At 36.4% G+C, this 14,739-nt stretch overlaps 1 protein-coding gene across 7 annotated transcripts in view; it reads left to right on the top strand.

Annotated features, from left to right (window-relative positions):
• Positions 1–14,739, top strand: part of LOC134647952 (neural-cadherin-like) — a 297,639-nt gene that overhangs the window by 272,011 nt on the left and 10,889 nt on the right. For all 7 annotated transcript variants that reach the window (XM_063502340.1, XM_063502341.1, XM_063502342.1 and 4 more), the window contains 3 exons: positions 4,455–4,619; positions 10,195–10,332; positions 10,622–14,418. In XM_063502340.1, coding sequence (XP_063358410.1) covers positions 4,455–4,619; positions 10,195–10,332; positions 10,622–14,418 — 4,100 coding nt within the window. The remainder of the gene's footprint in view (positions 1–4,454; positions 4,620–10,194; positions 10,333–10,621; positions 14,419–14,739) is intronic.

Raw genomic sequence — 14,739 nt, 5'->3', positions numbered from 1 at the left:
ATTATTTATTTGCCAGAATACAGTGGGTATGTAAGATGGTGACAACCACCACGCATTTTCAATATTTTTCCAAACAACGTGTAAAAAAACTTTAATCTGACTACGGTTTTTTGCTTAAATAACCTCTGTCTTTTACCTACCTAAGATGGACTAATTACCTACCTAACCCTTATATTATACCTAAGAACTGATGTAAAAAAGTAATGAAATAAATGCATTTGTATTTGTATTATTTTTGAACTCGGTTAACAATGTATACGTATATAACTCGGGAAATAAAAATAAATCGTTGATCAAATTTATTAAAATCGACTCAATAATTTAGACGCTAGTTATTTCACACCTTAAATACAGAGTGTACTAAAGAGATTTTTAAATTGCCATAGTGAAGTGAAAATGAGGCTACAAAATTGTTGCGGCATTTCAATTTACGCTTTATTGTGATTGAGGTTGATGTGTTCGTGGTTTATTGACATTATTTTCACTTATGTATCACAATTCATAGGTTATTATTAGTACATGTACCTATCATAATGGTAAATTGGCCGACAAGGGATTGAATTTATGTGCCACCTCGTGCCTCGTACGTACCTCGCGCGTACAGCCGTATAGTGTCCATTAATACTAAAGCCTATGGAATTCTGACAAGAGCTCAAAAATTACCCCACGGGCATTGTGTGGCGGGCGAGCAACTCAACAGTAGGTAGGTACCTACTGCGAGCACGTTGCCAACGTCAAATATTGAAATGCCGCGCAAGAACTTTGACATATAGAGTTTTATTTGAGCCAATCAAAACTTTTACTGACCAATCATGACTTTTTTTAATAGCGGGAAATGTATTAGGTAATATTCAAAGCTGCGGACGGGGTATATTTATAGAGAAGGGATAACTTTCAGTGATAAGTACCTCTTTGTCAGATACTTGTTGTTGGTCCTTTTTTCGAAGTCAAACATATGCCGAGCTTCGTCTGCATATATTTACATTTTGTGGCTGATTAAAGCCATTAAAGATCTTATAATATCGACACTGTCCATAACATTTTAAAGATTGTCTTGTTTAAAAATATCAGTAAGGAATTCGAAATAAATATATTTCGAAAACTTCGTTTTCCCGTTTTATATTATACAAGTATAAATGGTATCCATATGGAACTAACAACAAAGTTTTACCTTCACAATATTAAACTTGAAAAAGTAGTCAACATTTTAACAATGACGAACGAGCCCCGAAGGGACGATGAGCACGATAGAGTTAGTTGTGCGAATGTGCCGGTGAATAAATATGTTTCCGACCTAGCGGCGTTCGAGTATGAATTGAAGAAGTTATGTAACATTTTTGTGCGACATAAGTGTGATGTGGAGACAGCACCGCTAATGGAAATACAGTTTGTAGGCGGCGCTCATATTCACTAAGCGACAGCCAACGCACGGTGCAGAGGGCGATAAAGCAAACGTGAACGTTTTGCTTTGCTTCCATGTAAATAATTGGTTTTTGATTTTTAACGATTTCTTAATCATTTAACACTAACAGTCTGAAGTGCGTATGTCCTTTTCCCCGAACCTTCTAATCCTTTTAGAATATTTTAAAGCCGCATAGGCAACGCAGAATGTGGAATATCCTAAACACCTTGTGTAGAGTAGAATAAAGGGCTCGGGACGTCGGGACTAAGTTGTACTTAATGACGTTCTTGTGTCGACATGAAACACAAGTAGAAGGAAGATTCAAGTCATAGCCTGTGACTTTCCACCCACGTACGACTAAAAAAGTGTCAGTGGCACATGGACTACAATAAAGTTTCCATCCGGCTGTAATTGGCGCGTCACGCCGCGGGATAGTAAATAAATGTTGGTGACAGGGGCCGAACGTAATTTAACTTCACCCATCGCTCTCTACAAACAGGTGGATGATGAAGGAAGTTACCATCCGATAATTCGACGAATTGAATTACATAGATACTTGGTAATCACTTGTATGGCTGTTGTGTCAATATGTACGTAATGTAATAATATTCCCGATATCATAAGTAGAATGACTGTATATGGAAGGGTGTTATATGAAATACTTATGAGCTTGTACCTGTCTAAAACAATGTGACACCATAAAGAACATTCAAACTAAGAAAGTTCATTGTGTACCTACTATGCAAATTGTATCTCGTACCTTTTAAGTAATTATTTTATAAAGGCTTAGGTACTTGGGAATATTTTATGTTAAAATAAACTGAGTGACTAAGCGTTCGTAAGACATAATGTTTTACTTTCTTCATTCTGGCGAGTTTCACTTTCAAAGCGTTGCTGCGGGGTATCAGGCGAGCGCTCTTTGTTACAGAAAGTTTCATTGAACTTTTAGCGAGATAAATAATTTAAACTTTAATACCCATTTAAGCGAGCTGTAGTTGCTTCCAAACGTTGTATCGCTATTAAACTACAGATTCTCACAAAGCTTTAATGGGGATAAACTGGTTTACTCGTACCGTGTCCCCGTCGAGAATCCTTATTTCTGAAATTATTAAATGCTGCTCATGGATAACGTGTAGCTGTAGGTAAACCAAAATAACTCTGCTTTTGTATAAAGCTATTTGACAAAGCTTTTGATTATATATTATATAAAGACCCTCGTTAAGGTGGTCCTTATTTCGTCGAGGTTATACTTTTCTATGGGGTAGGTACGCGCTTAATGTAAAATCTTCCACTAAAAAAACAATGTAATTTATTTTTTCAGAATTTTGAAATACATTAAAGGCACTTTGAAAATTTGTACTTTCTGTACAAAATGTTTTTTTTTTTTTCATTTTTTTTTCGTTGTGGGACGATGAGTCAGGGTGTACCATATATACAACTTTACATAAAAAATTTCGCCGATATTTTTAAATTATTTATTATGATTTTTTTTAGAGATTCGAAGTATTGATTTATAGGTGCGTCCATACTTTCCGTTTTCAAAGCACGGATTAAATTTTTTGTCGTAACTAACCTTCGAATTGCAGTCAAATAAACAGTTTTATCGATCTCAAACGGGATTTTGTACAATGCCAGAATAAACAATCTTATCAATTCCCATTGAATTAAATAGCTTAGAATTCCATTATTTGGTAAGCTAAGGATTTCATCGGCAAGTACCCACACTTAACCTAAATGCCCTAATGATAAGAATTCCCTAATTTTTTTACAATGAAACCATCAAAAATATATTTTGCGAATCGGTCCAGCCGAGTTCGAGAGTTCGGGGAATGAAGGTACATAAATAAATTGGTACCTACTCCTCCCTTTTTGAACTTTGTGAATACAATAGTCAAATCCTTTATACTTATTGTGTAAAAACTGTTTGACATTTTAAATGCAACCTAATTTATTAGTAGATTGTTCATATTATGTTTTGCTACACGTTAAATATAAACTACATACTTAATAGAGCGAGCACTATCTCCGTTCTACAGCCAAGAAATTCACGAGGTGGAGTAAACCGACACTTTACTCTGTGGCCATTAAACGATTTTGCCAACGCAACACAAGCTCACCTGGGCCTCCGGATCTACAATATAGCTCTTAATGGCTCTTCTCTAGCCGAGTCGTCACTGCTATAATCCTGACCCTAAGCCTTCTAACCAAATCGTTCAATCGGGTAGTTTAAGTAATAGACGCGACTAACTCTGACTCAATACAAACATTTTAGGCGTTAGAATGACTTTAAAATAAAACTGCGGACCTCCAAATGCGGAAATTACTGAGCGACGCTGACATTGCCACCAATAACAGTCATCGAGGAAAAACATGTTTTAGCGTATTGGAATTTAGTAAGTAGGTATTTGAAACCGTTTCACGCATTCGTTTCTCACTGCTGCGTCCTCTAACAACAAAAACAAATCATATTGTTCCCTTTACTTTTATTTTGGGATGCTAAAAGGTTAGCATACACATATTTAAAGTTAGTAGCAATAGTCTAAACGGATATAGCTCATGTGACCCCATAATGAATAAAAAACTTAATCAATCTGATAAAATAATCATATATAAACTCTTTACCCTCCAATTTTTATTCAAAATAGAAATTAACTTACCTACTTTTTTATTTTTTAAGTTGTAAACTAATTTGTCTCTTCTTTGATAAGCGATATTTTTGCAAGCTTTGATTTGATAAAGTTAATTAACTTTAGGTTTTTATATAGAAAAAACTTTAAATTACTTTAAAATTACAACACTCACCATTTTGCCAATGATCCCCTGTAAAGCCTGCCTACTAATTACCCTTTACAGACAATAGAGGACTAGCAATGTATTGAAATGGAATGGTAATCTTAGTCTGTTAACCAGGGGTGGGTGGGTGTTTTATCGGGTGGCTTGGTAAAAACCACTATAAAATAAACCTCTGCAAATGATGTATCATTCGAATTCGAATTGACACATTAAGTAGCCGTAAACGTGGGATAATTTGAATTGTGTTAATCGGTGACAGTACGAGCTGAAGCTAGCCGCTTCGGACAACTTGAAGGAAAACTACACAACGGTGGTGATCCACGTCAAAGATGTGAATGACAACCCGCCCGTGTTCGAGAGGCCGACCTACCGGACACAGATCACGGAAGAGGACGACCGCAATCTACCAAAACGCGTGCTGCAGGTCCGACCAGAGACGACACACCGCTCATCGATTTTTAATGAGCCTAAATAGTTATTCTCAGACTTTCAACTTTTAGATACTGCTTCTATTATCTATTTGTATACGTTACTTACATCGATAAGATGTATACATTTGTTGCAATATACTGAGAATAACTCTGAGCCTTCCGAGCTTCTGGCTACAAAAAGAATCGAGCGATGCTAACGTCCGCCGTCTCCGGGCATTTTCTCTCGTTTATTGATGTGTTTTTGTATTTGTTAGGCTTTGCATGGCATGGACTTTCCTATTGTGGCACTGTAGACGCGATTTTTTTTTGCCGTAGTATTTCTTGCTAGTGTCAATCGTTTTGATGTTGATTTTTTGTATTTTTATTTTAACATTCAGACTATTTTTATATCTGATGGCCATATTCAAATTGTCTTCTTTATTTTAGAAGTCTCGCGGTATATTTAAACAGGTTTTCATTCTAAGTATAAATAGGTATGGGTTTTTCCTCTATGTTAACAACATAATTGATCGGGGACTTCAATTTTAATTGATTCTGGAACATGGGTATGATTTTTACCGTTTTCCCTGAAATAATATACATATTTTATTGTACGTTGAGATCCACAATTTGAAGAGTTTCAAGTGGAACGATTGAAGTTCGATCGGTCGTGTAACAGAGTCGGTTATTATTTTCCTTTTTTCCTCAATACAGATCCCCTTTCTAATATTTTAAATCACCGTTAAACACAGTCTTAAAATTATTATTAAGCGTTGTCAAATATTTTAGTTCATCGAACTATCGAGTACTCAGGAGGGTGCCGATTTTTATTTTTATTAGGTACTTCTTATATTTACAGAATGAAATTGGACATGAAATTCACCAATTGCGTCAATTCTATTACACTTCGAAAGTGTAAAACCATTGGTTGACCATTTTCATATTTACATATGTATAATGTAAAGTGGAGAATCAAATAAAACAATGTAACCGCACACTGGCATAAATCGTTTTATATCAGTATGATGTATTGGTCCACAGCATCCGTTAAATCTGCGGGTGTAAAATTGTGGCCGTGTCGCCTCGCTATCAATAAAAAACACGAATTTTCAATCCGACGTGATAATTGCGAATTCTTTTTATATGTTTTATACTGAAAAGTGATTCAATATTCCGAAACGCAGTTTACGCCGTCTACGGGTTTACATGTTTTATATTACGCAATTTTAACGAGTTGTATTTAAGGCACCCATTTATTTATTTGTTTTTTTTTTTTTTTTCATTTCGTAATTTACTCAACAAAAAAAATCATAAAAACACTAATAATATAATACGTATTATACCTATTTTGAATATTGAGTAGTTAAGTTTAAAATAAATCGACTGAAAACTACAACTTCACATATTTTGCGTGTATCACTACAGTTTTTGTACAAGACAAAAGACATAGGTAAATTATCTCATTACTGACATTGTTATAATTTATGAAAATATATTAAAGTTATATCGAGTGTTTCTGTTGTGGCATGAGCATGGTATGTAAAGTGTGCGTGTGCGCAGTACGAGCTGAAACTGGTCGCGTCGGACGGCCGCAACGAGAACTCGACGCTCGTGATCGTGCGCATCCTCGACCTCAACGACCTCCCGCCCAAGTTCTCGCGCAGCATCTACCTCACGCAGGCCTTAGAAGAAACCGGCCCCTTTCCTCATTCCCTTATACAGGTTTATTTTATTTTATTTCGTTTTTATTTCATGGACAATGCAAAATCTATTTAGTGCATATTCTAAGATAATATTGGTTATAGATGGTGGTGGTAGTAATTAAATTTCAGCATTCTGGAATTACAGTTTCGGTATGATTTACGAAATTGTTTACATATTAATACAAATATACGTGGTCCAATATTACTTTAATTAAAGTGAGCCTGTAAAATTTCAGCAACTATGTATTGCGATTAATTAATATTAGTCGATGAATGTATGTTATTCTTGTTTAAACATTTAAACATAAAGACATGGTACAAAAACTTGCATTGCCTAAATCTGGATAACACTAATGTAAGAGAATAAGTTTATCTAAGATACATTTCAATCCCTTGAATTATTTCATTTCAGTTTAGTTGATTCCAATGTTATATATTTGGTTCTTTATCCTATTTAAATATGTATTTACTTTTGATTTTATATTAGGGTTTGCAACTCATGTCTCATAAGGTCATAATTTGATACCTACAAAATTAAAAATAATATTAAAGTTATTTATCATTGTAGATATGAGCCATTAGAGCCTCTTTTTTATTGCTCTGGTTTATTTTGTTTAGAAACTGATCGCAGCTATTTATTTTATTTTAAAAAACGAATAATAATATAATTAAGGTTTTTAAACATTTTCATTAAACGCGAATGTATATTGCCTCTGCGGTTTGATTGACGCACGAAAATAGAGACGTGAAAAAGTGTAGTTGTATTTTATAATTAATTAACTGCCTACGTAAATAATCTAAAAATTTACATTTTAAATGGATCTTTTATTAGCTTAAAATTAGTTTGAAGTTACAGTATTTTATAACGGTTTACGAAAGAACCAATTTAATAATACTTACCAGATTTACCTCTAATATTGTTGAACAATTTATAGCTTTATATGATTCTATCTGGCCTTCGCTATGTTGCAGATTTTAAGTGGTACTAATTTATTTTGATGGCAAGTAGTACTCTTTCAGAATTAGACATACTAAATTGTATATATGTTTTTAGTAATTTAACAGCACGTCTTAGATGTTATTGACTTTGCAACTTCGTATACATTGATATTATTTTAACTTGCATGGCGTAGTTGTAGAAACTGGGAACAAATGAAGCATCATTTATCTAGAGTCCGTCACAGTAACTTGGTCTTTGTTAAGGTAGCGTATTTGTTATATAGGCCCAAGTATTTAAATGAGCGAGCGAACAATACGGGTCTTTAGGCGGTAGGTAATTTACAAGGGAAAGGATACAGGTGTACTGCCTCTTCGGGACTTAATTTATCCCTTTCGTATTTTTCTTTTTATAGGGATATACGGGTAGGTATATAAGTCATATAAGCGTATTTAAACCTGGAAGCGTATTTTGAGTGTCATAATAGGTTTTGAATTTGATCTGGAGTTGTTATGGATATTATGTCAGTGTCAAAAGTGACGTTTCTTCAACCAGACTACGCCTCCTGGGGCCTTACCATGATGTCCTTATTGCGATGTTTAGGACCTAAACTGGTATGCTAAGGGAGGGAGTTATGCGACTAATATAGCTCCGTCCTTTAGCAATTCAGTTTAGGTCCTAAACAGAATCGCAATAAGGACATTATGGTAAGGCCCCAGGAGGCGTAGTCTGGTTGAAGAAACGTCACGTAAGGCCCCTGGTCTTCAATCTGGGTCGTTTTAGAAGGTATATTTAATCACTGAATCGTGTAGGGTTGCTAACCATGAGATTGATTCCACTTATATTATTATACTTATGGGGATTTTTATTTTACTTAAGTAGATACTCATATACCGTAGCTTTTTCAGAAAGTGTTGGACATTACAGTGTCAAGTATTGAATTATTTATTTAATCGTATGGCATGCATGATTAGGCAATCAGAGTACAGCTTTGAGGTTAAGCTAGGCAACTACTTCGGGTGTCAGTGCATCCAGGTCCTCAGCTGGGCCAGGATAGGAGTGAAAAGGGCAGCGCTGAAATATGTGCTCAGTGGTTTGATCTTCTTCGCCGCACTCGCAGAGGGGATACTCCTTCCAACCCGACTTATGTTGGAAATAATTACAGCGGCCATGACCTGTTCTCAGTATTGAATTAATTTTAACTAACTAGTTGTGGTTTCTTCAAATAAAATGTTTAAGATTGAATTCTGTATAGTAGGTACAAGTAAGTTATTTCAAGTTTCAAATGATATTACAATTCAGTGAATAGAGGATAATACAGACAACGGACAGATTTACGGTTTATCTTAATTGATAATAACCGACGTGATATTGCAGAAAATACGAATACAACTTAAAAACATTATTCTTTTCCACGAAGCATAGCTAGTATTTCTCTTTCTATTGGAGTTTGTCCTTATCTTGTTTCATTTTAATTAAGTAAATAGGCTCTTGTTATTTATTTTTCAAAGCTAGAATTCATTCAAAAATATCCTAACTTGACTTTTACACTCAATCACGAGGAATGTCCCTTTTCAAGGAGAGTAAAGCCCTCGATGTCGTCGCTTGTACTGACAAGCTTTTTTTATAATTGAAGGGAGATTCGCAAATGATCCGCGTAATTACGCAAACGTCGACCCTCTTCATTTCTCTTCAGCCGAGCCTATGGCAATTTTCGTCTGAGCAGTGACTCCATTAGGTACGCATTCAAGCATCGACCAATCCTATCATCATTTAGACATCTACATATCCTACATTTCGTAAGTATTCGGCATAATAGGTACCTAATATTGTACACTAATCCCTTTTCGAGTAGATACCTTTAAAACAATTAGGGCGTAAACTGTACACAAACTGACTTAATTCATGGAACCGTCATTAGGTAGGTCTAATTTCAACAGCTCTGAGAATAATGTGTGTATGTATGTGTAATGGCGACCAGCATTTGGGTAATTTAAGTTATACACGATGACGAAAATCTCTACGTACCGGCTTTAAGTGGTAATAAAACAGTTCAAATTGCTTTGTCGTTAGCCTTTCTATTTATATGTAAGTATAGTATCACTTCACCAAAACTTATATAACGCTTTCGTGGGAATCTTTTAAAGATGAAAGTTTATGGTCCTTCCGTGGTTGCGCGCCGCCGCCGGTGCAAACAATCTGGGGTGTTGGCTGGTTCTTAACTTTCTAGAACTTCCGCGGCCTCCCAAATAGTAATTCATATTCAGACCGCCTGCTGTCAGTTTTGTGGCTACACTCTCGTGTAAATACCCGGTAGTTACTGCTGTAAAAGCTAATTATCACTGACATTAATAGATGACATAGCGAGATTATCGCTAACTTTTAATTAATTTCATGTTCGCGGGACACGAGAATTTGAAAACGTTATTTTAACAGAATTGATATTAACTTTATTCAGATATATGTGATAAAATGTTCTCAAGACGTTTATAGTTGTGTGTTTTTCTCTTCAGTTTGTTTTGGTTGTGAGCGAAATGTGTTTGTGTTACCGAAGAAGTAAATCAATAAATGGGTACGTCCTTTCAGACGCCGGGGGACATTTTGCCTTCGAAAGTAGAACTTTCTTACTATTTGGTACTGTATGATTCGATAATCAAACAAACACAAAGTCCAAGTTTCTATAGAACAATAAATGTATGCTCGTTGTTCTTGTTTAGTTTGTAACTATTTTGAAAACATTGTTTCAAGTTAATGTAGCATGCACAACGGTAAGTAATTATTAAGGCCCTTTTATGTAGAATATAAAGTCCCATATTAAGGTCTATAGACTATTATACTCGTAATGATATCAATTTAGCTCGATATAAATTACTGATTATCGATATAGATTACTATACCTACACATAATAACATTACTAAAGATTTTTAACGTTATCATTTTTACAATAGGTAACGGCCACTGACGGTGATAAGGACAGACAGCAAAACATTGTCTATTTCCTTACCGGCCAAGGTATCGATCCTGACAACCCAGCAAACAGCAAGTTTGACATCAATAGGACAACTGGAGAAATATTTGTTCTAAAAGTAAGTTTATTCATATTTTTTCCTCCTGCATAATATTAACTGTCAGAGTTATGTGAACAATATTTTCGACGAGAAAGCACGGAGTCGCGATAACTGAGCAGTAGATCGGTGCGTGCTTTGCATGCACATTTACAATCATATGTTATATTAATATTGCCTTCTGTTTGATTTGGGTCAAACACAGAGACCAATATTTTACTTAACCAGACGTTACGTTTACGACGTTTTTTTTACATAAATTTTAAAGTTTTCATTATACGAAATCTATAGTACACTTATTTTTTTACAGCCTTTAGATCGAGATCAACCAAATGGAAGGCCGCAGTGGAGATTTACAGTTTTTGCGCAAGATGAAGGAGGCGAAGGACTTGTAGGTTACGCTGATGTCCAAGTCAATCTTAAAGACATAAATGATAATGCACCTATTTTCCCTCAAGGGGTATATTTTGGCAACGTTACGGAAAATGGCACAGCTGGTATGGTTGTTATGACAATGACAGCGATAGATTATGATGATCCAGCCGAAAGTAATAATGCCAAATTATGGTATTCCATTGAAAAAAATGTGATCGAAGAAGAAACAGGGTCACCCATTTTTGAAATTGAGCCCGAAACAGGTGTAATTAAAACGGCAGTGTGTTGTTTGGATCGAGAAAGGACTCCAGATTATTCTATACAAATAGTTGCGTCAGACGGAGGGGGGTTAAAGGGCACGGGTACTGCCTCTATTAGAGTAAAAGATATCAACGATATGCCACCTCAGTTCACCAAAGACGAGTGGTTCACAGAAGTGGATGAAACTGATGGGACAAATCTTCCTGAGATGCCCATCCTGACTGTGACCGTTCATGATGAAGATGAGACAAATAAATTTCAATATAAAGTTATTGAAAACAGCGGATATGGTGCCGATAAGTTCACTATGGTTAGAAACAATGACGGTACTGGATCATTAAAGATAGTGCAACCTTTAGATTATGAAGACCAATTGCAAAGCAATGGCTTTAGATTTAGGATTCAAGTAAATGATAAAGGTGAAGATAATGACAACGATAAATACCACGTAGCATATTCTTGGGTTGTAGTTAAACTAAGAGATATTAATGACAATAAACCACAATTTGAAAGGGCTAACATAGAAGTATCTGTATATGAAAATGCTGAAGTTGGTAAGAGTTTAGAAACGTTCAAAGCTACTGACCCTGACCAAGGTGGAAAAAGTAAGGTGTCATATGCTATTGACCGATCTTCAGATCGGAAACGACAGTTCTCTATAAACCAAGAAGGAACCGTTAGCATACAAAGGTCCTTGGACAGAGAAGATACACCACGTCATCAAGTTAAAATTTTGGCCATAGATGACGGTGTCCCACCTAGAACAGCAACTGCGACATTAACAGTAATCGTCCAAGACATAAATGATAACGCACCTACCTTCTTGAAGGATTACAGACCAGTACTTACAGAGCACATAACACCTAAGAAAGTTGCAGAAATTTTGGCTACCGATGATGATGATAGATCAAAAAGTAATGGTCCACCTTTTCAATTCAGGCTGGATCCTGGTGCAGATGACATAATAAGAGCGTCATTCAAAGTTGAACAGGATCAAAAGGGTGCCAACGGTGATGGTATGGCAATAGTTTCTTCTTTACGCTCCTTCGATAGAGAACAACAAAAAGAATACCTTATTCCCATCATTATTAAAGACCATGGAAATCCAGCCATGACTGGCACAAGTACGCTTACAGTTGTTATCGGTGATGTAAATGATAATAAGATGCAGCCAGGTTCGAAAGATATCCTTGTGTATAATTACCAAGGACAAGCACCTGATACCGAAATCGGTCGAGTATATGTTTATGATCTGGACGATTGGGATTTGCCAGACAAGAAATTCTTCTGGGAGAGCACAGAACACCCAAATTTCACATTAAATGAGGAAACGGGAATGATCCAAATGAAGCATAAAACTAGAGAAGGCCGTTATAATTTGCAGTTTAAAGTGTATGACAGGAAACATACACAAACCGATGTACCGGCTAATGTAACGGTGTATGTTAAAGAAATATCACATGATGCTATAATCAATTCGGGATCAATAAGAATATCGGGAATATCTGACGAGGACTTTATCAGAGTCTGGAATTACAAGACATTAAGCGTTTCACGGAGTAAATTGGAAATATTCAAAGATAAATTAGCAGATTTACTAAACACGGAACGTGAGAACATCGACATTTTTAGTGTTCAACTTAGAAAGAAACATCCTCCTGTGACTGATATCCGATTTGCAGCACATGGAGCTCATTATTACAAACCCATCCGGCTAAACGGCATCGTTCTCATGCATAGAGAGGAAATCGAAAGAGCTGTAGGTATAAACATAACGATGGTGGGTATTGATGAGTGTCTCTATGAAAATCAAATGTGCGAAGGATCATGTACTAATGTTTTGGATATTAGTAATTTGCCATACATGGTTAACGCTAATAAGACTGCTTTAGTCGGCGTTAGAGTAGATGTAATTGCTGAATGCACATGTGGCGCTAGAAACTTCACTCAGGCAGAAACGTGCCGAAACTCACCTTGTTATAATGGTGGAAGGTGTATTGAAGGAAAGTACGGCCTAACTTGTTCGTGCCCACCTGGATATACAGGACCACGTTGTCAACAAACTTCCAGAAGCTTCCGTGGAACTGGCTGGGCTTGGTATCCCGCTTTAGAAATGTGTGATAGCTCTCATCTTAGTTTCGAGTTCATCACGCGAAAATCAGAAGGTGTATTATTGTATAATGGGCCTATCGTTCCTCCTGAACCAGAAGAAATCATGGTATCCGATTTCATATCCGTGGAATTAGAAAGAGGAAATCCCAGACTCTTGATTGATTTTGGCTCTGGTACTTTAGAACTAAGAGTTAAAACTAAGAAAACTTTGGACGACGGCGAATGGCATCGAATTGACATTTTCTGGGATACTGAAAATGTACGAATGATAGTTGATTACTGCAAATCGGCCGATATTCAAGAGATGGAAGATGGTACACCCCCAGAATTCGATGATTCCTCGTGCCAAGCTATGGGAACTATACCACCATTTAATGAGTATTTAAATGTTAATGGACCGCTACAGATTGGTGGTTTATACATGGAACACTTCGATCCAACTCACTATCATTGGCAATACATGCCAATTGGTAAAGGATTTGACGGATGTATCCGAAACCTAATTCACAATAGTAAACTATACGACTTGTCTCACCCAGGCCTAAGCAGAAACTCAGTTGCGGGCTGTCCACAGACAGAAGAAATTTGTAATCAAGCCGATACTACTTCGAGGTGTTGGGAACACGGAACTTGTGTCGGCAGTTTTTCAGAAGCCAGATGCCAATGCCAACCCGGCTGGACAGGACCGTCTTGTAATTTGCCTACCACACCTACTAGCTTCCGACCACAGAGCTATGTGAAATTTGCTCTCAGTTTTGAGCCAGATAGATTTAGTACGCAAATCCAATTGCGCTTTAGAACCCGTGAACCTCATGGTGAATTATTTAGGGTCAGCGATCAACATAATCGCGAATACGGAATACTTGAAGTAAAAGAGGCTCGCCTACATTTCCGATATAACCTTAACTCACTACGAACTGAAGAAAGAGATGTATGGCTCAACTCTGTTGCTGTCGACGATGGACAATGGCACATTGCCCGAGTGAGTCGCTACGGAAGTGCGGCCACCTTGGAAATAGACGGCGGCGAGGGGAGAAGATATAACGAGACGTTTACGTTCGAAGGGCACCAATGGTTGCTTGTAGATAAGCAAGAGGGTGTATATGCAGGAGGTAAAGCGGAGTATACAGGAGTTAGAACGTTTGAGGTGTACGCCGATTTCCAAAAAGGTTGCTTGGACGACATCAGATTGGAGGGCAAACATTTGCCCTTACCACCAGCAATGAATGGAACACAGTGGGGTCAGGCAACTATGGCAAGGAATCTCGACAGAAACTGCCCATCCAATAGCCCCTGCATCAACGTACACTGTAATGAACCTTTCGTGTGCGTCGACTTGTGGAACGAGTATGAATGCACGTAAGTATATCATCGTTTTAATTTATTTTTTCTTCTTAATTTTTATGGTAATAACTATTTCATTTTAATTCTCACAATAAAAAGTAAACAAAACTATTGCCATTGAAAAGAATAATTGCAGTTTTTATGTACTTTATTACAGAATATATAAAAGAAATTTTGGATAGTAGGTACTACGCATAATTTATTTACGGCACGTGGTAACTAATACTCGTAATTTGCTAATATGACAGGTTTACAATGGCGGTTTATTTTTTTTTCTGTGGTAATTAAAATGTAGCTTGAAAGTCAGTATGTACCTATGTATGTTAATTTAACTAT

Source organism: Cydia amplana, chromosome 5 (genome assembly GCF_948474715.1).
Source record: "Cydia amplana chromosome 5, ilCydAmpl1.1, whole genome shotgun sequence".
Classification (NCBI taxonomy): Eukaryota; Metazoa; Arthropoda; class Insecta; order Lepidoptera; family Tortricidae; genus Cydia; species Cydia amplana.
Note: the sequence above shows the minus strand (reverse complement) of the source record. Positions and strands in the feature narration are given on the sequence as shown.